At 51.1% G+C, this 20,614-nt stretch overlaps 2 protein-coding genes across 3 annotated transcripts in view; one reads left to right on the top strand and one right to left on the bottom strand.

The window, feature by feature from the left end:
* The window catches only part of Tnip1 (TNFAIP3 interacting protein 1), a 52,224-nt gene extending 41,789 nt beyond the window's left edge, over window positions 1-10,435 (top strand). Inside the window, exons 12-18 of one of the 2 annotated variants that reach the window (XM_021175682.2) lie at window positions 226-354; window positions 2,418-2,549; window positions 3,230-3,355; window positions 3,835-3,900; window positions 4,162-4,353; window positions 5,596-5,686; window positions 9,653-10,435. In XM_021175682.2, the coding sequence (XP_021031341.1) occupies window positions 226-354; window positions 2,418-2,549; window positions 3,230-3,355; window positions 3,835-3,900; window positions 4,162-4,353; window positions 5,596-5,686; window positions 9,653-9,687 (771 nt within the window). In that variant the 3' untranslated portion in view covers window positions 9,688-10,435. The remainder of the gene's footprint in view (window positions 1-225; window positions 355-2,417; window positions 2,550-3,229; window positions 3,356-3,834; window positions 3,901-4,161; window positions 4,354-5,595; window positions 5,687-9,652) is intronic. The other variant, XM_021175683.2, reaches the window with a different exon arrangement.
* A 382-nt stretch (window positions 10,436-10,817) lies between these two features.
* Window positions 10,818-18,315, bottom strand: Gpx3 (glutathione peroxidase 3). Its single transcript, XM_021177231.2, has 5 exons — window positions 18,125-18,315; window positions 13,855-14,008; window positions 12,545-12,662; window positions 12,067-12,166; window positions 10,818-11,758 (listed from the first exon to the last, which is right to left on the bottom strand). Exons 1-5 carry the CDS (start codon window positions 18,275-18,277, stop codon window positions 11,537-11,539), a joined length of 747 nt encoding a protein of 248 aa, XP_021032890.2. The 5' UTR covers window positions 18,278-18,315; the 3' UTR covers window positions 10,818-11,536.
* Between the last annotated feature and the right edge of the window lie 2,299 nt (window positions 18,316-20,614).

Genomic DNA, 20,614 nt, shown 5'->3' with positions numbered 1-20,614 from the left:
CTCTGCCAGTCAGTGAGGAAGCTGGTATCAGAGTTGAGGGCCTTCTTCACTACCAGGAGTGGAAGAGACAGACATACGGACTCTGAAAGACACCGATGTCTTCCCAGGTCATTTGCAGAAAAGCAGTATGAGATGGTTGCTGAGAAAGAGGGAAAGCCAGGGTATAGGTTAGGCAGTCCTGGCCTCCAGGAGTGTCCCTGCTTACCAGCCCCGAACTCCCTGCAGACCGACAAGGAGCAGCTGACAGCAGAGGCCAAGGAACTGCGCCAGAAGGTCAAGTACCTACAGGATCAGCTGAGCCCGCTCACGAGGCAAGGAGAATACCAGGAGAAGGAGATCCAGCGGCTTAATAAGGTGGGCACTAGGACCCCTCCCCCAGGTGGGGGGATGGCTGCTGGGAGCTCAGCTACAGAGCCCATTCCTCTGCTGTCACCTCCAGCTGAAGAGAGGTGACACCTGGTGAGAGGGCTTAGAGGCACCATTCCTCTCTTCCCTGCCCCCACACACCCAGCCCTGGGAGGAGTTTGGACTCACTCCTGCTTCCCATGTGGTCTTTGTACATGTGCCCCCCTCTGAGGCCCCACTATCTCCTGGCAGTGCCTAGCCTACCCAAGCTTGAATGTCACTTGCTCAGCAAAGCCATCCCTGGATCTCTCTATGATGGTCCCATTCTGTGGTCCTAAGGTAGCAATAGTTTTTTCTTGTTCTTGCTAAAATAGGCTGTCCTGTTTAGGCCACACATGCGCGCGCACGCGCACACTTCTTAAAGGCAGTGCAAGAGACCTGTCACTGGGAGTCCCTGATGTCTAGGGGCTAAAGTCCAGGTGGTAATGAATGGCCATCCCTGAGATGGCCAGAGCTGTAAAGTATCATGTGACTGGGGTTGGTGGAAACCAGTGAAGGATTCTCAGGAGATGGGAGCTTTCTGTAGGCAAGAAGCAAAGAAATGAGAGCACACTATTTTGTCTTTTGTTTGTTGGGTTTCTCTCTCTCTCTCTTTTTTTTAAGATTTATTTATTTATTTTATGTATGTGAGTGCACTGTAGCTGCACAGATATTTGTGAACCTTCATGTGGTGACTGAGAATTGAATTTAGGACCTCTGTTCGCTCCAGTCGGCCCCACTTGCTCCGGCCCAAAGATTTAGTCATTATTATATCTAAGTACACTGTAGCTGTCTTCAGACAGACCAGAAGAGGATGTCAGATCTCATTACAGATGGTTGTGAACCACCATGTGGTTGCTGGGAATTGAACTCAGGACCTCTGGAATAGTAGCCGGTGTTCTTAACCCCTGAGCCACCTCTCCAGCCTTTGTTTGGGTTTCTTTCTGGTTTTGGTTTTGGTTTTTGAGACAGGATTTTTCTGTGTAGCCCTGGCTGGCCTGGAACTCATTCTTATAGACCAGGCTGCTTCTGCCTCCTAAGTGTTGGGATTAAAGGTGGGCGCCGCTACCTCCCAGTCCCTCCCCACGCCCCAGCGTTGGCTGTGGCTGGTCTGCAGAGTTGGTTGGTAAAATAAACTAAGTGGAAATTGCAGTTCATGTGACTAGAGACAAGATGGGTTGCTGAGGCCAAGTATCCTGCAGAAGCTGGCAGAGAATGCAGCTTCTCTCAGAAAGCTAGGCTTCTTTCTAGGTCTTGGGTGTGAGGACTTGAGCCGGGCCTGTGCATGAAGATCTCAGGCTAGCCTGCAGGTTAAGAACACAGCTGGGTTGGAATCCTTGTGTTTGCTCACTAGCTGTGCAGTCTCCTTTAGTGTTTCTGCTGCTTCAGTAAATCACCATGACCAAAAGCAACGGGGGGTGGGGGGGGGGGGAGGGGGGGGTAGGCTTTGTTTCATTCCCAGTCCATCACTGAGGGAGGCAGGGCAAGGCAGGAACCTGCAGGCAGGAACTGCAGCAGCAGCCATGGAAGAATCCTACTTGCTTACACACTTGCTTTCCATGGCTAACTCAGCCTTTCTTACACACTCCAGGACTACCAGCTGAGGGGGGTGGCACCACCCTCAGAAAGATGAGCCTCGCCATCTCAGTCACTAAGCAAGAACATGCCTCAAAGGCTTGCCTGTTGACCAGTTTGGTTGAGGCATTTCTCAATTGAGGTTCCTCTTCTCAAAGTGATTCTGGCTTGTGTCAAGTTGACAAAACAAAAACGAACACAAACCAAGACAGTCATAGTCTCTGGCCCTCAGTTTTCAAGTGGGTAAAATGAGCATGAGGTCCTTTATCCTGCAGGATGATGAAGAGACTTCAATGCAGTGGCCCATTCAGTGCAGCAGTAGTGAGTGAGGCAGGTTAAGGACCGCTGCTGCTGGGTTACAGTATTGATGGAAAGAGGCTCTCTGCGAGTGGTCTTCAGATGGGTCTGACTTGTAGGGACGCCTGCTGATGGTCCTGCCTCTTCTTTCCTGATTCCAGGCCCTGGAGGAGGCCCTCAGCATCCAGGCCTCTCCATCATCTCCGCCTGCAGCTTTTGGGAGTCCAGAAGGCGTTGGGGGCCATCTGAGGAAGCAGGAACTGGTGACACAGAATGAGTTGCTGAAACAGCAGGTGAGGCTCGAGAGCTGATGCATTCCCAGGAGCAGCTGACCAGTGTGCCAGCTCTGCTCTCCACTCTCTATGGACATCGTCATTATTGTTGTTAACATTGTTACTTATACAGTGTTCTGTCTGCATATATGCCTGCAGCCAGAAGAGGGCGCCGGCTCTCATTACAGATGATTGTGAGCCACCATGTAGTTGCTGGGAATTGAACTCAGGACCTCTAGAAGAGCACTATTCTTAACCTCTGAGCCATCTCTCCAGCCCATGTTTGTACTTTATAATTGTAAGCCAGTAACCCCTTTCTCAAAGAATTATTTATTTATTATATGTAAGTACACTGAAGCTGTCTTCAGACACTCCAGAAGAGGGCATCTGATCTTATTACAGATGGTTGTGAGCCACCGTGTGTTTGCTGGGAGTTGAACTCAGGACCTTCGGAAGAGCAGTCAGTGCTCTTAACCACTGATCCAGCTCTCCAGCCAATAACCCCTTTCTCAAAGTCCAGAGCATAAGATAAAAGAACACGGAATTGTTCTGGTAAAGTTGGATTTGGAGCTTGAGGTGCCCTACTCAAATCTCCAATGCCCCCAGCTCTCTCCCCACAGCCAGTGCGAAACATGGATGCGGGGCCTGAGCGTGCAGCCTCTAGCCGACTTCCACACCCCTCACATCCCCATCTCCTCCAGGTAAAGATCTTTGAAGAGGACTTCCAGAGGGAGCGGAGTGACCGTGAACGCATGAACGAAGAGAAGGAGGAGCTGAAGAAGCAAGTAGAGAAGTTGCAGGCCCAGGTCACCCTGACTAATGCCCAGGTGAGAGCGCCACCCTGACCTTAGGGCTTAGAGGATCCTGGGAACTTGCTGGACTCTGTCCAGCTCTACCCCTATGGTTCTCTTCTGACCTCTGCCAGTCCCTTGTCCTCTGACCTCTGTATAATGTCGAGGTCTAGGTAAGGAGGTCTAGCTCTGACTCATCAGTGCTGACGGGACCTTGAGTATCGCTGTGTCATACAGTAGATGAGCCTACGGGGTAAATCAGTAGAGTAGAATGAAAAGACGCTTTCAGGAACACACATAACAGCCCTCCTGACCTGTGTTTGGGCCCCACAGCTAACAGCACAGCTTCTGCTGTGCCCCAGTCCCCTTCCTGGAACTTCCCACGCTTGAGTGGTACCCTGGGCCTCAGCCATCTGTCTAGGGTTTACTTTGTATTTCATCAATGGTGAGGCCTTAGTGCTACACCTGGCCCTGAACTACAGGTACCATGAGGCCTCTTTTCCCTCCTCCTTCAGCTCAAAACTTTCAAAGAGGAGGAGAAGGCCAAGGAAGCCCTCAAACAGCAGAAGAGGAAAGCAAAGGTGAGCAGCTGGAGGGTGTGGGCAGCATGCCCCCTGACCACCTGCAGGGGGAGGGGGTTGTGCTGGTATTGTGCCAGTGAAGTGCCACCAGAGCATTCCTTGTTAACTGTCATTATCAGTCGTCTATGACCAGGTCCCAGGTCCTCTGCCTGTATCCTGGCCTGCCTTCCCTTCTGAGAGCTAAGGTTCCGGCTACAGGGCAACAAGGTGGATGCCACTGGGGGTTGGCAGACCAGAGGCAGATACGAGTCTTTCTTGCAGGCTTCGGGAGAGCGCTACCACGTGGAACCCCACCCTGAGCACGTCTGCGGCGCCTATCCCTATGCCTACCCGCCCATGCCAGCCATGGTACCTCACCATGCCTACAAGGACTGGTCCCAGATCCGATACCCTCCACCCCCTGTGCCCATGGAGCACCCGCCCCCACACCCCAACTCTCGCCTCTTCCATCTGGTGAGTCTTGTGTCCCTCCTTTCTGCAGACTCTGTCTAGTGAGATGGTAAGAAACTGCTGTCCAGTGGTTTCTGAGACAGGGTGGTTGTGGGCCGGTATCTAGGCCTGGCCCTGGGCTGCTCTCCTAGCAGCTCAGTACCACTGGTGTCAAAGGGAGAAGGCCTGGTAGGACTGCCACCAGGTCTCCAGCTGGGTACCATCAGCTGCCAAGTCAGCTCTGACCTTCCCCATGCTTCTCTCCCCTCCCCCTGCCTTCTTCTTCCTTTCTCTCTGGTCTTCCTGCTTTTTCTCCTCTTATTTTGGCTCCTCTCCTTTCCTCATATTTTTCTCTCACTTTCGATAGTTGTTGTCACCTGTCCCTTCTGCAGTCTCTATAATAGCCCCACTTCTGATGTACCCAGCTCTTCCCTCAGTGGGTACAGACGCCTCCTGTGTCTTATACTTTCTCCCTTATACACACTTTTTCTTTTTTTCTTTCCTTTTTCTTTTCTTTCTTTCTTTCTTTTTTTTTTTTTTTTTTTTTTTTTTTTTTTTTTTTTTTTTTTTTGGTTATTCAAGGCAGGGTTTTTCTGTGTAGTCCTGGCTGTCCTGGAACTCACTGTGTAGACCAGGCTGGCCTTGAACTCAGAAATTAGCCTGTCTCTACCTCCCAAGTGCTGGGACTAAAGGTGTATGCCACCACGCCTGGCTCCTTATAGACACTTTTAAGCATTGGTATAGATACTGTGCTTAGGAGTTTAGCTTAAGCTAGATGTAGTGGTGGTTCATGCCCAAAATCCCAGCACAGCTGAAGGAAGATGATTGCTTGAAAGTTTGGGGCCAGCCTAAGCAACATAGTGAGATAGTCCAGCCTGGGCTATAGAGTGAGGCACTATCTCAGAGAACAAAAGAGGGAAGCAGTCACAACTTCAAAAGCTACACTTCTCGTGGCCACTTTTCTTAGCTGAATGAGATATAACCCTTAGGGTTTGGCACTTTGTTTCTGTGCATTTAGGACTGTTCTGGCTGTGGCTCTGGAGTGTGGCTGTGGATTTTCCTTTTTTGTTGTTTTGTTTTGTCTGTCTGTCTGTTTTCTGAGACAGTTTTTCTGTATAGCCCTGGCTGACCTGTAACTCACTCAGTAGATCAGACTAACCAAAATTCAGAAATCTGAATGCCTCTTCCTCCAGAGTTCTGGGACCAAAGGCGTGCAACACCATGCCCGGCTCAGTTGTGAATTCTTTAACACCCATCTTGTTGCAGCCGGAGTACACCTGGCGTCCACCCTGTGCAGGGATTCGGAGTCAGAGCTCTCAAGTGATGGACCCGCCCCCAGACAGGCCTGCAGAGCCAGGTGAGTGTGGTCCCCCATGTAGAAAGGACTTTTACCTGACAGCATTGATGCTGCTTGCAGAAACTGTCTTTTTTGTGAGCTTGGTGACACAGAGGACCTGGAATAGTATTGAGAGAGGAAAGTTATTGACTGAAGGGTGGGATAATTGGAAGGAGTAGGCACTACCATGTTAGTGCTGTGCTGGGAGCCAGCACCGCTTACAGCTCACATGTGGAAACAGACATGGTCCTGTCCTAATGAGGGGACAGAAGTGAATTTCAGGACTCACATAAACAGATGGGTTGCACTTGCCCAGAAAAGGAGCAAGTTTCTGTGAGAGGTCAAAGGGCCTGACCTAGAGTAGGGCCAAGCTGAGAAGCCAAAGGGGTAGAGATACTTTCACAGAGAAAAATGAGAGCCACAAAGACATTGTGTGTTAGCAGCTTTCTGTGTCAGCTTCCAGGATGAAAGATGTGGCTCAAAGTTTTACCGATTTCAGTCACTGGGCCCCATCACTTTGAGCCTATGGCTGTCCAGAGCATCATGCCAGGAGAGCACAGCAGAGGTGACCACCCCTTGATGGCCAGGAAGCAAAACAAGAAAGAGAAGGAGGAACTGGGAGAACCTATAGTCTCTGCAGGGGCATACTTGTAATGACACAACTTTCTTTCACTCTGCCCCACCTCCTTGGGGTTCACAGGCTGGTGACAAAGGCATTTGGGGACATTCTGCCTCTGGCTCCTAGACTCATTCTATCGCACAGTACAGAGTGTATGTAGGCTATCTCCCCACAGTCCCCATGATCATGACTATTCTAAAACTGCTTAAAAGTCCAGTCTCTTAAGGCTCAAGGCAGACTCATCTGTGAGCCCTTACAGAAACCAAAAGGAGTCAGGCATGGTGGCACACACTATATTCCCATCACTTGGGAAGTGGAGGAGGCAAGAGATCAGGGATCCCAGGTCATCCCTTGACTACATAGCAAGTTTAAGGTTAGCCTGGGCTATGACCCTGTCTCAAAATAAAAGATTCAAAGAGAAGGTTCCATACTTGAGTATACAGTGTTGGGCCAGACACAGTAAATATCCCTGTTTCAGAAGGGAGAGTGGCAGCCGGGCGTGGTGGCGCACGCCTTTAATCCCAGCACTCGGGAGGCAGAGGCAGGCGGATTTCTGAGTTCGAGGCCAGCCTGGTCTACAAAGTGAGTTCCAGGACAGCCAGGGCTACACAGAGAAACCCTGTCTCGAAAAAACCAAAAAACAAAACAAAACAAACAGAAGGGAGAGTGGCATGGTAAAGAAGGATCAGACCGGAGTGACACTAAAACCCAGAAAAGCAAACAGAAGTTCCACAGCTCTGGCCTGGCACCTTGGCTAGCTATGCATGTTGCCCATGGCTCCCCATGACCCCCGTTCTACACTCCTGGCATTTTTAACTTCCTGGAGTCTCCAGTACAGCATAGACTTCATCCTTGCAGTTTCGCCTACTGTTCTCTCTGGGGTTGCTCAGTGGGACTTGGACCCTGCCATACATACTCTTGCCTCCAATCCCCAGGCCTTCCTTTGAAATCTGGGTGGAAGCCATGACCCCATAACACTTGGCGTTATGCATGCCTGCCAAACCACCATCATGTGGGCAGTGCCAACATCTACTGCCAGTTAGAACTGTGCAGCTCTAATGCAGTGGGTCAGGACCTCCGAGTACCTTTGACCTGAACATGGCCAAGAAATCTCCTGGAAGTGGTTCTCCAGGCAGTCCCTCCTGAAGGCACACTGGTGCTCTCAGGTCAGGTCAGAGGGCTTTATATTTCTAGGTCTTTTGGCCTGGAACTCTATGTAATAAACCAAGTTGGACTTAAACTTGTGGTGATCCTCCTGCCTCTCCCTTTCCAGGACTAAAATTATGGATGGGAGTTGGCCCACCTTACTTTGGGTCTTCCTATTATGAGGAATCCCTCAACACATCTAATTATCTCTTGCAAAGTGCTTTGCTGCTTTTTTAAAATTTTGTTTTGGTTATGTGGGTATGTAGGTGGGTGTATGCATACATGAGTGCCGGTGCCTGTGGCAGTCGGGTATCAGAGACCCTTTGAGCAGGGTTACAGGTGACTCAGCCACCTGGCATCTCTCTCTCTCTCTCTCTTGTTTGTTTGTTTGTTTGTCAAGACAGGGTTTCTCTGTGTAGCTCTGGTTGTCCTGGAACTCACTCATTCACTTTGTAAAGCAGGCTGCCCCCGAATTCAGAGATCCACCTGCCTCTGTCTCCTGAATGCTGAGATTAAAGGTGTGAGCCACCCTGCCAGGCCAGAGGCAGTTCTTATGAAGGGAAGCTAGGATTAAAGGCACGTCCTCCCTGGCATATGCTTGATGCTTCTTTCCCAGCCAAGCTACAGTAGTTTTAACTTATCTGCACTGCCATCGCTCCCGATCTTAGAGTAAACCTGGCTGAAGGCAATCAGCAGTAGTCAAGACAGTGCCAGACACTGTGACCTTGACATTGACGCCACCCACTTGTTACACTCCACACAGGTCTCAGGAAACTGGCTAGAGTGGCCAGTTTCCAATAGGGTCTCCATGTCTACCCAAGACCTCAGGAGCCTGGCCTTACTACAGACACACCAGTCAGTATGGAGCTATTCTGAAACCTCACTATAGTCACTGTTCAGTTTTGTCTACTACTCTCTAAGCAGTTTCTGGGGCCCTGAGGGATGTCACCGACTCCATGATGATGGAGTCCTCCATGGTCAGCCGTTTCCTTGGTTGGCAGTTTTCAGTCTGACTTAACTTTCCATCCCTGGGCCCAGGCACCCAAGATAATCTACTGATACAAAAGAAAGATGTATTTTAGACTCAGAACTTCCAAGGTTTCAGCCCATGGTCACTTGGCCCTCTGGTGGTACTGCCTCAGAAACAAGGAAGAGAGGTCTGGAGTTCAGCATCCCCTTCAAGGGTACTTGCTCAGTGACTTTGATTTATCCCATGGGGCCTTGCCTCCTAACTGTTTAATTATGAGAGCACTGTGGGCTAGCTGGTGACTAAGCTCTTAAATGTCTCTCTTGGAAAACATTTAATGCCAGGAAGTTGGTGGTGGTGCACACTTTTAATCCCACCACTCAGGAGGCAGAGACAGGAGGATCTCTAAGTTTGAGACCAGCCTGGTCTACAGAGTGAGTTCCAGGACAGCCAGGGCTACACAGAGAAACCCTGTCTCAGAAAAAAAAAAATCTTTTAAGATTCAAGTCATGGTGTATTAATAGGAGTGAAGGAAGGTGGCTGCATCTGAGGGAGCCTGAGATGAAGGAGGGAGAGACTGGGGCAAGGCAGGCAAGAGTTGGCAGAGGTCTCCACAGTGTAGGGCCTTTGCAGAATGTGGTAGGAGGGTCTGAATCTTGAGAGTAGTGTAAATTCCTTAGATGTTTTAAAACACAGTAACATGACCAGATTGGAACTTTAGAAAACTCCATCTGGCCACGGAGTCTGCCATTTAAAGGCTCCGGAGCTGCAAGCTTGTCAGGAATCGTGAGCCCGGGAGACTCTGGGAATGCCACCTTGGAAAGTGGATGGGTAGGTACAACAGAGAGACATTTCCTCAGAGGGTCTTTGAAGTCCTTTGGGGCTATCTTAGTGGGTGGCAGAGGGTGGCACGGTAGGCAGAGCTGACCCCTTTTCCCAGTGCTTACTTGAGGATTTGGAGACTGATGAACTGAGTTCAAATCCCAGCTCCAGAACATTATAAATCTGGGATTTGGGACAGATTTTTATACCTCTTTGTCCTAGCTCCCTCTTCTGTTATGGAGGTGACAAATGGTCTCCTCCTCAGGGCTAGGTACAGATTGCATGGTGAATGTCCTAGACACAGCCTGGTACTCCATAGCATACAATACCTAGCTGTTTACACTGGTGGGGAGGCCTGACTTGGCATTCATGCAAGTGTGCGAGACTGACCAGACCACATGATCTTGAAGCTTCAAAACTTTTGTTTATCTAGAGTCTGCAGACAATGACTGTGATGGGCCCCAGTGAGGCTGCAGTGGGTCATTTGGTTCCACCTTCATCTTTCAGAGCCAGCTGACCTCAGATTGCCAAAAGTGTGAAGGCCATGTGCATGTTCTGTGTGACCCAAACCTTGGCAGAGGAGAGGCTGGGGTGGGCAGCTGGCTCACACCCCCAGCCAAGCCTCGAACTGTTGACAAGACCAGGGAGAATCCACCCATGGGGCGCCCACCAGGTTCTTATGGATGTAACCAGGAGAAGCTCAACACCCTGCCTCTTGCCAAGACAAGGAAGCCTCACCTGGCTTTGACCTGCCATTCGTTACTGCATCCATTCCATCCTAAGAATGAGGTGCAACAAGACCCGATTCTCACAGAACCTCAAAGACTTGGTTCCAGGCTCTCCAGAGACCACACCCAACTCATGTGCATGTGCCATTTTTTGCTTCAAGCTCAGTAGCAGGACCTGTCCCGAGCCCCCTGCTCCTTGCCCCTCTGTGAGGAGTTACGGAGAGGGCTTTGTCTCTAGAGCAGAAGAGAATGATGGGATGGCCTGATGCTGTCATGCTCTCCATTGCACCTGTGGCAGCCTCCTGAGAGCCACCAAGATCTGGGATGAAGGCCACACCAGCCATGTCTGCTGAAGGGCCCCAGACTGAAGATGACTCCGGCCTCCACAGTTAGATGTTTATGGTGCCAGAGGCCTATATTAAGGTAGCTGTCTGTTGCTAGGCAGCCGTTTGCACAAATCTTGGACATAAATCCAACTTGAGGATCAACATTTTGTGACTGGCTAATTCTTTTATCCCCTCGTGGCCATGGGGTATTATTTCCCTGGTTCTGGTCCTCCTTCAGATCCCTTTCCTGCACAGCCCTGAGAATGCTGCTAGCATCTTAGGGGCACCCAAGCATGGTGGGAAGATCCAAAGGACTTGGGTAAGCTTTAGTTGCCATCCTTCAGAAACGACACCCTCTCTCAGCCCGCAATGCCCTGGGGAAGGTGGGTGAGGATGAGCCGATGGGAACTGGGTCACAGACTCTAGAAGCTGAGCAGGGCTGCAGTGTGGACTGCAGAGGTCCACCCTGTGTACCTCCCTTCCTTCACCCTCCCTTGTCTCCAGTCCCCCACGACGCATTGAGAAAATTCCAAGTAGGCTGAACTGCTGCAGAAAGACCTTTACTGGGCAGATGGGGGTGTTGAGATGCCAGTGGACAGAGCGAGAGGATAGCATGTCCTCTAGAGGTGCGGGGGTAGTGTCCCTGCCTGGGAGCCTAAGCCTGAATGCACTAAGGGCTGGCACCACAGACGGGCTCAGGGGAGGCCCGCCCACAAGGGCTTCGGGCCCCTCCTTCATGGAGACACCACCCCTGACCTGGGGTACACGGCCATCGCGCTCACAGTTGTCTCGGCTGGTCTCAGGAGCACTGTGGGATGGGCTTGGGGGCTCAGGAGGGTCTTTCAGGAAGGACGAAGGAGACTGGTGGTGTGTAGTGTGGGCATGTGGGAGATGCTGGCCCCAAGAATGATGTTCAGGTTTGAGCAGAACCATTGGACCTAGAACTTGTGTTTCCTTTGGGCTCATTTGGAACAGAAAGCTGAAAAAAATATGAGGGTGTTGTGCCAATCCGTGAACACAGATGGGCCATCCCTGGGTTTCAAGCAGGCAGATACGTGGCTGTGTAGCCATGCACACACTGGGACAATTGTCACGTGTCCACAGTGGTTCAGACACACAGTTGTGCCAGGCTTGTCTTTTATGTAATAAGAAAGAGAATCTGCGGTGGGTGTCGAATGACTGGGAATGTGGCTTCCTTCCTGAAGAGCCCCTCCCCAGCCCTTGCATGATGGGCAGGGGGTGGGGGTAGGGTGGGGGCACCGGTTACTTCCCCCTGGCGCTCAGGGCTGCCTGCCGCCTCATGTAAGACAGAATGTCCATCTTGACGTTGCTGACTGTGGTCCGGTGGTACCAGCGCATAACCGGTATGCCATCTGGACCCACCAGGAACTTCTCAAAGTTCCAGCGGATGTCATGGATCTTCATGGGTTCCCAAAAGAGGCGGCCAGGTGAGCCCAGGAGTTCTGCAGTGGGAGGGCAGGAGTTCTGGAGCAGGGGTAAGAGGGGCGTTAGTCTGACTTGAGGCTCCTCCTGACCTCCCCTCCCCTCCAGGGAGAAAACTGTCTGGCACTGAGGGAAGGGCCCAGTTGGGGAACAAGAACACTTGACTGTCCGTCCATCTCTCTGCTGACTGGAAGGCTGTAGGCCCCTCAGATGCCCCTGTGGGCCCTGTCTTGATGGGACTGTGGGTCTGCCAAGCCCTCTCATGGGACTACTAGACCAATGCCAAGACATTCCTGTGGGCCAGGGCCTGAGCAGCCAAGGGGAGCTTCCTCCACATTCCCCACTCTCACCTTCAGGAAAGTGTAGAACTTCTGCTCTTTCTCCCCGTTCACGTCTCCTTTCTCAAAGAGCTGGAAATTAGGCACAAAGCCCCCACCTGGTCGAACATACCTGGGAGGAGTGTACTTGGGTGAGTCCAGAGCAGCACACATAGCTCAGAACTAAGATGAAGAGACTTGAGGGGAGGGGGCTGGGAATCTCCTTTATCAAGCGCACGACTTGCATGGACATACATAGGCCTGGTGTGTATCTGCCATCTCAGCCCCTCTCTATACCCACCCACGTCTCTACCCTTCAATGTGCTGCCCAGCCAGTTACCCACAGCCTCCTGTTTCCTGTACCCTCCCCCTCATTCCATTAAACCCCAAACTGGGGTGAGGATGGGGGAGCAGAGTAACTGAGTGGCTGACGTGGAGACAGTCAACCAATATCTGCAGCCTCTGAGCCTCTGCCCCATAGAGGCCGCAGTCTCCAGCCACAAGAACTCACTTGAGACTGGGGAGTATCTCCGAGTTCTCGCCTGGCTCCTGTTTGCCAAATTGGTTGGAAGGGAAGCCCAGAATGACCAAGCCAAATGGCCCAAGTTCTTCTTGTAGTGCATTCAGTTCTTGATGAGGGAGAGAGAAGAGAACAGGTGAAGAACCTGAGTCAACACCCTCCAGTCTGGGGGCAGTGGGGGTTTGGGAGAGAAGTCAGGAATATGCTTCTGTATATCGGTAGTCACGCCCACTGCCTGGGTCAGTGAGCTGAGGACTCTTATCAGCCCCTGGGCAGGTGGCTGAGGACTTTCTTGGGGGTGGTTGGAGGGCAGTATTCACATCCCTCTCATCTGGGAATTCAGGAGCCCAGGGGAGGCCCTGACCAGCGCCCCAGTTCCCTTGGCACCCCTGGAATTAGAGGCAGTGCCATCACCCAGCCCAGGAACTCTGCAGGTGCCAGCCAAGTGGCCTAGGTCTGCTTGGCCCCAAAGTGTTTACCCTTGGGGCCATCAGGCTTTGGCCCTTAGGCTTCTGTTTGCCCTCGCTGAGAAGAAAAGACAGGATAGAGACATTAAGGAGACATGGTTCCAGTCAGATACCAGGTTCAGCCATTGCCAGCCTTGTGGTCCTAGTTGTTTATACACACTGACCCTAGGTGCCCTTTCCTGGATGAATACTGAGTCAAGAGCAGGGCTGAACTAGTCTGTCTTTAACATTTGCTTGAGAATGGACTGTTGAGCTGGGCAGTGGTGGCATACGCCTTTGATCTCAGCATTTAGGAGGCAAGCAGACCTGAGTTTGAGGCCAGCCTGGTCTACAGAGCAAGTCTGAGGACAGCCAGGACTCCCCAGAAACCCTGTCATGAGAAAATAAACAACCAAAAGAATGAACTGTTGGATGCCACCACTTCAGGATCCCATCCTTCTTCCCCATCAATCTCCTCCAGAGCTTCAAGCTAGCGGGAAGCCAAGAGACGGGCTCATACGAGTGGGGCTTAGGGGGAGAGAGGCATTCTCAGCCAGAGTGAGCTGCAGCTACCTCTGTCATTTCTTACTGCAGACAAGGGAAGCAAGCAGGCACACGGTCAAGGTATCTGAGGTGCCCTAGGGTGAAGAAAGGTAGCTGGGAACTTGCTAGAGTACAGACAAAGACCATCACACCTCAGGCTTATGTAATTCTCTCCAGAAAGTATGAAATCCAATGGAGCTGGGATACAAACCTGGGCCTGTCCATCACCACCACCCTTTCCCCCTTGTACCTCACAGGATTAAAGTGTCCCCAAAAGACAGAGTTAGTAGCAAGTCCTGAGGGAGCTCTTACCAAGGTATTGGTCTGTCAGACCTCAGTAGCTGGCTACGTTGACAAAGAGGATATATTTGCCTGCATACTGCTTAAAAGGAATGTATTCCTCCCCATCGATGGTGAGGGCTCCATACTCGTAGATGGTACCGCTCATACCGCCATGGCAGTCTGTCTGGAAGAGAAGGTGGAAGAAGGGAGCTGTTAGAGTGGACACATTTAGGACATTTCTCCACCTTCCCATCATGGATGGTTGCCAGCAGGGAGAGAGTGACTTACCCAGGACAACAAAAACTGGAACTGGACTAAATCTGAGGTCTCCTAATTCCTCATCTCCCTTAACTGAGATATTTGAAGACCCAGTAAGCACTCATTATTTGCATTCATCGCTTACTGAGTGCTGTGGAACTCTGAAGTTAGCAGAAACCACTTTCGTATTTCCTAGGCAGTTGGGTTAGGTTGGTCTGAGAGGCACAGTTGGGTGGCTGCTACCGAAGTCCAGACAAGCATGAGGAAGCCTGGGCTAGGTGACCAGGAAGGAGACACTGGACAGAAAGGATGTGTCAAGATGTTGGGAATGAGTCAGAGTTTGAGGAAGCAGGGATGTGGGAACAGGGCCCCAGAGGATGGAACAGTTTGTCACAAGGCCTCACTGTGACACCCAGAGTGAAGACACAGTGGGTATTAACCCATACACCCTCCTGTCTGTCCAGCTGACACACCACAGGCTACCTCCAGGAGAATGAGGGAAGGAGCATAGGGCACAGTGGGGTGTGCCAGAGTACCCAGGTTCCCCTCAAGCCCTGCCACCAGCTCAGTGCTATCTTGATCATTTCTCCTCCCCAGCCTCCCTATCACGCTGGACTAGCTATTTTTAACTGAAACAGGAAGAAAGGGACCCATCCCCACCCCACCTCACCCCCAACAGGGACAGCAAAACTCCAGGGCTCCTCTTGAAGTGGGAGAGCCTCATGGGAAGGTACTCTTCCCTCTGGGTCTAGAAAACTTGCTGCCCAATCAAGGCCTTCAGCCTCACTGGGTGAAGGAGCCATCCAGGCAGCAGGGCAGGTGCCTCAGTGGGGTACAGTGGAATGCCTCTATCACTGCAGGCCTGGCTAGCCAGCCGAGTGAGCCTGGCTGCCTTTGCTGGGTCATCCCTGACAGCTGACAGCTCTCCTGGCTGGGGTGCAAAGTCCCTGCTTTCTGGGAGTCTAATACTGTGAGTGTTGGACTGAATGCTCAGCTGGACAGCCCTGCCCCAGGCTTCTGAAGCCCCAGCTGAGACCTCTTCCACCCTAAAAGGCAAACAGCATCAGGCTTGGGGTCACACATCAGTAATGCCAGCATCAAAGGCTGGAGCAGGAGGTGGAAAGTTTAGGGCTAGCCTGGGCTACGTAGGGATACCTTGCCTCAACAAGAGCAACATAGTAAAAACAGCGAGATACAACTCCTGCTACCTCCCTGCATGGTGCTTCACCTTCCTACCAAGCTGAATCTCAGATGTGGGGAGGAGATCCCAGAGGCTCACTGAATAACGGGATACACCGGTGGGTCCAGCTTCTCCAGATAGTCTTAAGGAAGGGGACACGAGGAGACCCTTGAGTAAGACTCGGTTATCTTTACCGGCTGTGTGGCCCTGAGCTAACCATTTTAATCCTTTGGGCTTTGGTCTGAGAGGTTAATTCCATTTGCCTCTCAAAGTGTGTTGTCCGTTGCTGTTTTGTTTGGCTGTGTGTCTAGCCAGTTACATGTGGAAGCCAAAGAAGAAAATCGTGAGAGTTTCTCTATTAAATTATTTCATTACATTTATTCACTTATTTGGGGGAGGATGTCACAGCATGTGGAGATCAAAGGACAGCTTGGAAGACCCAGTGTGTTCCTACGTGTGGATTCTAGGAATCAAACTCAGGTCTCAAGCTTGGTTGCAAGCATCATCACCCCTGAGCCATGTTGCTGACCCTGTCAGCTGTGCTCAGTGTTTGACTATGCTGGTGATGAGCTCTTGAATCTGCCAGTCTCTGCCCCACCACCTCACCATTGTTGGCACGTGTGTGGCCATACCTGGCTTTTTCATGGATGCTGGGGATTTGAACTCAGGTCCTCTTGCTTCCATAACAATGATTTTACTCATCGAATTGTCATCCCAACATTCAAAATGACTTTGAGAAACTACTGACAGATTAAAACAGGCTTGGGCCAGCAGGACATGGAGATTACCTGCAGCAAGGGCAACGGCCTGTAAGGATCATAGTACAGAGAGGCCTTATTTGTGTGCTAGCTACCCTAAGAAATGAATAATGACAACTGCCATGCTTTCTATGGGAGGAGAATAGGGCTCATGCTGGGGGCCCAGGCTAGCATAGGTCGGAGGGTGGTCTTGATAAATGAGCCATAGATTATACTCACCAACTGAGTCGTCCCCCCCCCCATCTCCGCCCCCCAGCTTCCTTCCTCTGGGTTCATAGAATCCCACAGCCCTGTTCCTCCACCAGGGAGGCCAGAGAAGAATACTGAAAGGGAATGAGGAACAAAAGGGGTGGGGCTGGGGGGAATACACTGAGCTAAGCTTCCTGGATGCCTAGGGCTACTACTGGTCCATGTCTTCCCTATTCCATCTTCCTACACCCATTGGTGAGATGTTGGGAGCATGACAGGTCTGAGAGGTTGGAGATGGCAGCTGGACCCAGCTGGGCCTCTGGCAGTATGTGACCATCCCTCCCCCGTCTCAGAATTCCAGCCTGTCAACTGTAAGATGGAGTGGGATTCAGGCCACTTAAGGCCTTTCAGCCTTGACGTCAGGCTATGCTCCCATGATGCTCTCTGCCTTGTGCAGTCACCTAGAAACCAGTGGTTACTAGGATGCCACGTCAGCAGCTGGTAGTCCACAGCTCTGCAAAGCCTTCTGCAGCTGTAAACTGGACCAGACAGAGGCTTTCCCTGTCCTTGCCCCTCCCTTTGAGTCAAGAGGACATCTTTCAGTGGCTTTATCACACTGGGTCTGCACATGTCCCCTCCTTGTTCCCTTGTTCTGAAGTTGGATCAAGGCAAGCGGTTGAATCCCAGAAGCCAGAGCTGTAACATGTTAACTCCAAGGACCTGGGAGCCCAGATGGCCATGCCTGGGCTGTGAGGAGCCACAGCCAGAAGCTTCAGCTAGTTATAAGATAACACCACACCCTAAGACTTTTCTAGACTGCTCTCTCTCTCTCTCTTCCCTTTGAACTCACCCATCTCTCCTTCATTCCATGGACAGCACAAGGCCAGTGTGCTTTCCTGCAGCCTCCTTAGGACAGGATTCAACCCCCACCCAAGCAGTTCCCACACTAAAGGCACAGGGCTAGTGCCCCAGTTCCCCCCCACCCCATCTCCACACCCCCTAATCTCTCTCTCTCTCTCTCTCTCTCTCCCTCCCTCCCTCCCTCTCTCTCTCTCTCTCTCTCTCTCTCTCTCTCTCTCTCTCTCTCTCTCTGACATACAAGATCTTAGAAGGAAGACCCTGAGGATTTTAGAAACTCAAAGCTAGAGCCTACCCAGTTTTGTGCCCATGCATGCAAGTGTGCAGGGGTGCATGGTGTGTATGGTGTGTGTGAAGTTGGGGACCACAGTCTCTTTCTTTGGGTTCATGCTTTCTGCATTCTCACCCTAGGGAAGAGGAGAGGCCTGCAGAGCCCACCCAGCACAGGCCTGACCAAGAAGATAAGCATGCCGGGGCATCTGCCCTCAGCCTCGCCATTTCTATTCCAGCTCAGGGTACCAAGGCTAGACTAGGATAGATGAAGCTCCAGAAGACTTCCTGGCCTGGGCTGGCTTCTCTAGCTACAGTGTCTGCTCCATGCATGGCAGGCCAGTGAGCTGTGAATAGAGGGCAACTGCAGGTTTCCATAGCCTTCCAGCCATCCTCTCCAGGTACACCCTGCTGATGGAGAAACTGAGGTCCAGAAAGGGATGCGCCCCCAAATCAAAATTCTTCCTGTCACAGATCTCTGCCTCCAGCGCCCTGGGATGAGTGAAGAGACCATCGGCCCACCCTCTTCCCCAGCAATTTTTTTTTTCAGGATTGTGGCCACCAGCGACCCCAAGATGACAGTGGAAGAAAATATATAAACTCGGGAAAGACTGCCCTCCTGGGTTAGTACTGCCCTCTGAAGCACGCGGGTCTGTGTTGGAAGAGCGCAGAGACCAAGGGTCACAAGTGGGGTTCTCGGTGCCTCTGGGGAAGCAGTGGCTCTCCCAGTCGCGCAGTGGACACCTGGGTGCCATGGACTCTTCCTGAGCCCCGGAGGTTCACTCACCTTGGACTTCTCTTGTCCCCGGCCCGGCGGAACAAACCCGGCCAGGAGCAGGGACAGAAGGCAGGATGCCCGGAGGATCCGGGCCATGGCGGGCTGGGGCGCGTCTTGGGATTGCCACCGTCCGTCTGAGGTGTCCGAAGCGCTCAGCCACATTTCAAGCCCTCCACTGTGGCCAATCCGCAGCCAGGCCGGGGGCTTCCTAGCCAATGGCAACGCGGTTAGGATTTAAAGGGCAAGACATACCCGCCCCTTTTTCCTCCTCTCCCCAGACCGGGGCGACGGTGACACAAGCCTAGGAGGAAGAGAAGGGAGCGGGCTGCTTGGGAAGAACAGGAGATGAGATGGGCGCGGCCAAGGATCTAGACAACACCCAGGACACAGCATTTTTTCCCAAGCTCTGAAAACCTAGGGCCCCGAGGACTTAACATAGAACCCGTTAGTGCAAATAATAAGCAGTGTGTGAGCCAGGTGTAGAAACTCACGCCTGTAATTGCAGAATCCAAAAAGCTGAAGCAGGAGGATTGCGTAGGTTCAGTGCAATCTACAGCCTTAGCTACAGACTGAGACTCTGCGCCAACTGGGGAATGTAGCTTAGTGGTACAGCACTTGACCAGCTCGCATGAGGTCAGAGGTTTATTCAATCCCCAGTATCAGCAAGCTAGAGGAATCTGTGAACGTGATTTTGAATTCGGTTAGGTTGTGGGTGAAAGTTCAGGTGAGTAGGAACCAGAAAATACACCACCACCTTTTTTTTTAAATTAGCACATAAAAATTATGTGTCTATCACTGTGGTCTTAAACTCATTATTTCCCCTCTCTGAGCCTTAGTTTCCTCCGCTATAATGATGGGATTGGTTGATGAGCTCTAAGGTCTCCCAGGCTCCGGCTATGTGATGTGCTTCTAAGTGGTAGACCTAGTCCAGGAGTCTCTTGAGTGTACACAACAGGTGTTTAAATATTTGTTGAATCAATCATTAAATCATCAGATTTGTTTGTGCTTTCATATAAGGTCAGGCCAGGCATCTCTAGATTGAGAGCTTCCCGGCTTAATCCAGTCTGCAATAGGGGTTTAGTGCATCCTGCCTTGCTACCACAGTGGACTGGAGAGCTGTTAGGACAGTCCTGGGCTGCACATCAGAACCACTGTGTTGAGCCTCTGCCTTCAGACTCATTGCAGAAGGGATTCGAAGGCCCCTGACCCCAGTCTTGGTCGTGTGAGTCCTAGATTAGGTGGCCTTCTAAAAAGTTCCTGACTCAGAGATGCCTCGAGGTACCATGCTTTTACTATGATTTAGGAAGTTAATGTGACCCATGGAATTTGAAATTTTCTGCACTCATAAGGCCTGGCTCCGTGGTGGGGCTGGTGAGATGGCTCAGCAGGTAAAAGCCCTCACAATCCTGTGTAATAAAAGGGCTTGCAACTGACTTGAGTTTAATCTCCAGAACCAAGGGTGGAAGGAAGGAACGAACTGGTTTCTGAGAGTTGACTTCTAACCTCCAGCACAACAATAATAAATAAATGAATAAACTCATTGTGTTGAAGTAGAAAGAACTTGGAGGCCAGGAAGCCCTTATACCATGGAGGCATGTGACTGGCTGACACAGTAAGTTCTTTTTTTTTTTTTCTTAAAGATTGATTTATTATATGTAAATACACTGTAGCTGTCTTCAGACACACCAGAAGAGGGCATCAGATCTCATTACGGATTGTGAGCCACCATGTGGTTGCTGGGACTTGAACTCAGGACCTTTGGAAGAGCAGTTAGTGCTCTTAACCACTGAGCCATCTCCCCAGCCCCACAGTAAGTTCTTAATTGATATCACTATTCTAAAACCTTAAGTCCCTGAGGCCTAGCAACCTTGTAGTCCTTTATGAAAATTCCTGCAGTAAATTTGTGGCAGATAACCTACCAGAAGACAGTCTCTGGTCCATGTTGTTCTGTTGCCCTTTTTCTGTATCCTCTAAGAGTGACCCACTCACAATACTCAGGCTTTGGGTTTTGAATGACTGTGTCCATGAGCAGTGCTTGGTTGCATTGGTTTTGGTTTGGTTTGGTTTGGTTTTGTCAACTTGACACAAACTGGAGTCATCTGGGAAGACAGAGTCACAGTTGAGGATTGCCTCTATCAGATTGGCCTGTGGGAGCATTTTCTTGATTGATAATTGATGTAGAAGAGTCCAGGCCACTATGGGTGGTCTTCATGTGTATAAGAAAGCAAACTGCTGCTTGGATATAGTGGCACAGCCTTTAATCCCAGCACTTGGGAGACAGAGGAAAAAGTAAGTACATCTCTGTGAGTTCAAGGCCAGCCTGGTCTACAAAGTAAGGATTCTGAGGTGGCTAAGGTGACTAAGGAGGCTGAGGTCGTGGGTGGCAAGTTCAAGACCAATCTGAGGAGCAAGCTCCAGGTCAGGCTGTACTGTACATAGCAAGACCCTCTTACAAAAACAAAATGGGGGAACAAAGAAGCTTCCCCTCAAATAACCAAT

Source organism: Mus caroli, chromosome 11 (assembly GCF_900094665.2).
Source record: "Mus caroli chromosome 11, CAROLI_EIJ_v1.1, whole genome shotgun sequence".
NCBI lineage: Eukaryota > Metazoa > Chordata > Mammalia > Rodentia > Muridae > Mus > Mus caroli.
Note: the sequence above shows the minus strand (reverse complement) of the source record. Positions and strands in the feature narration are given on the sequence as shown.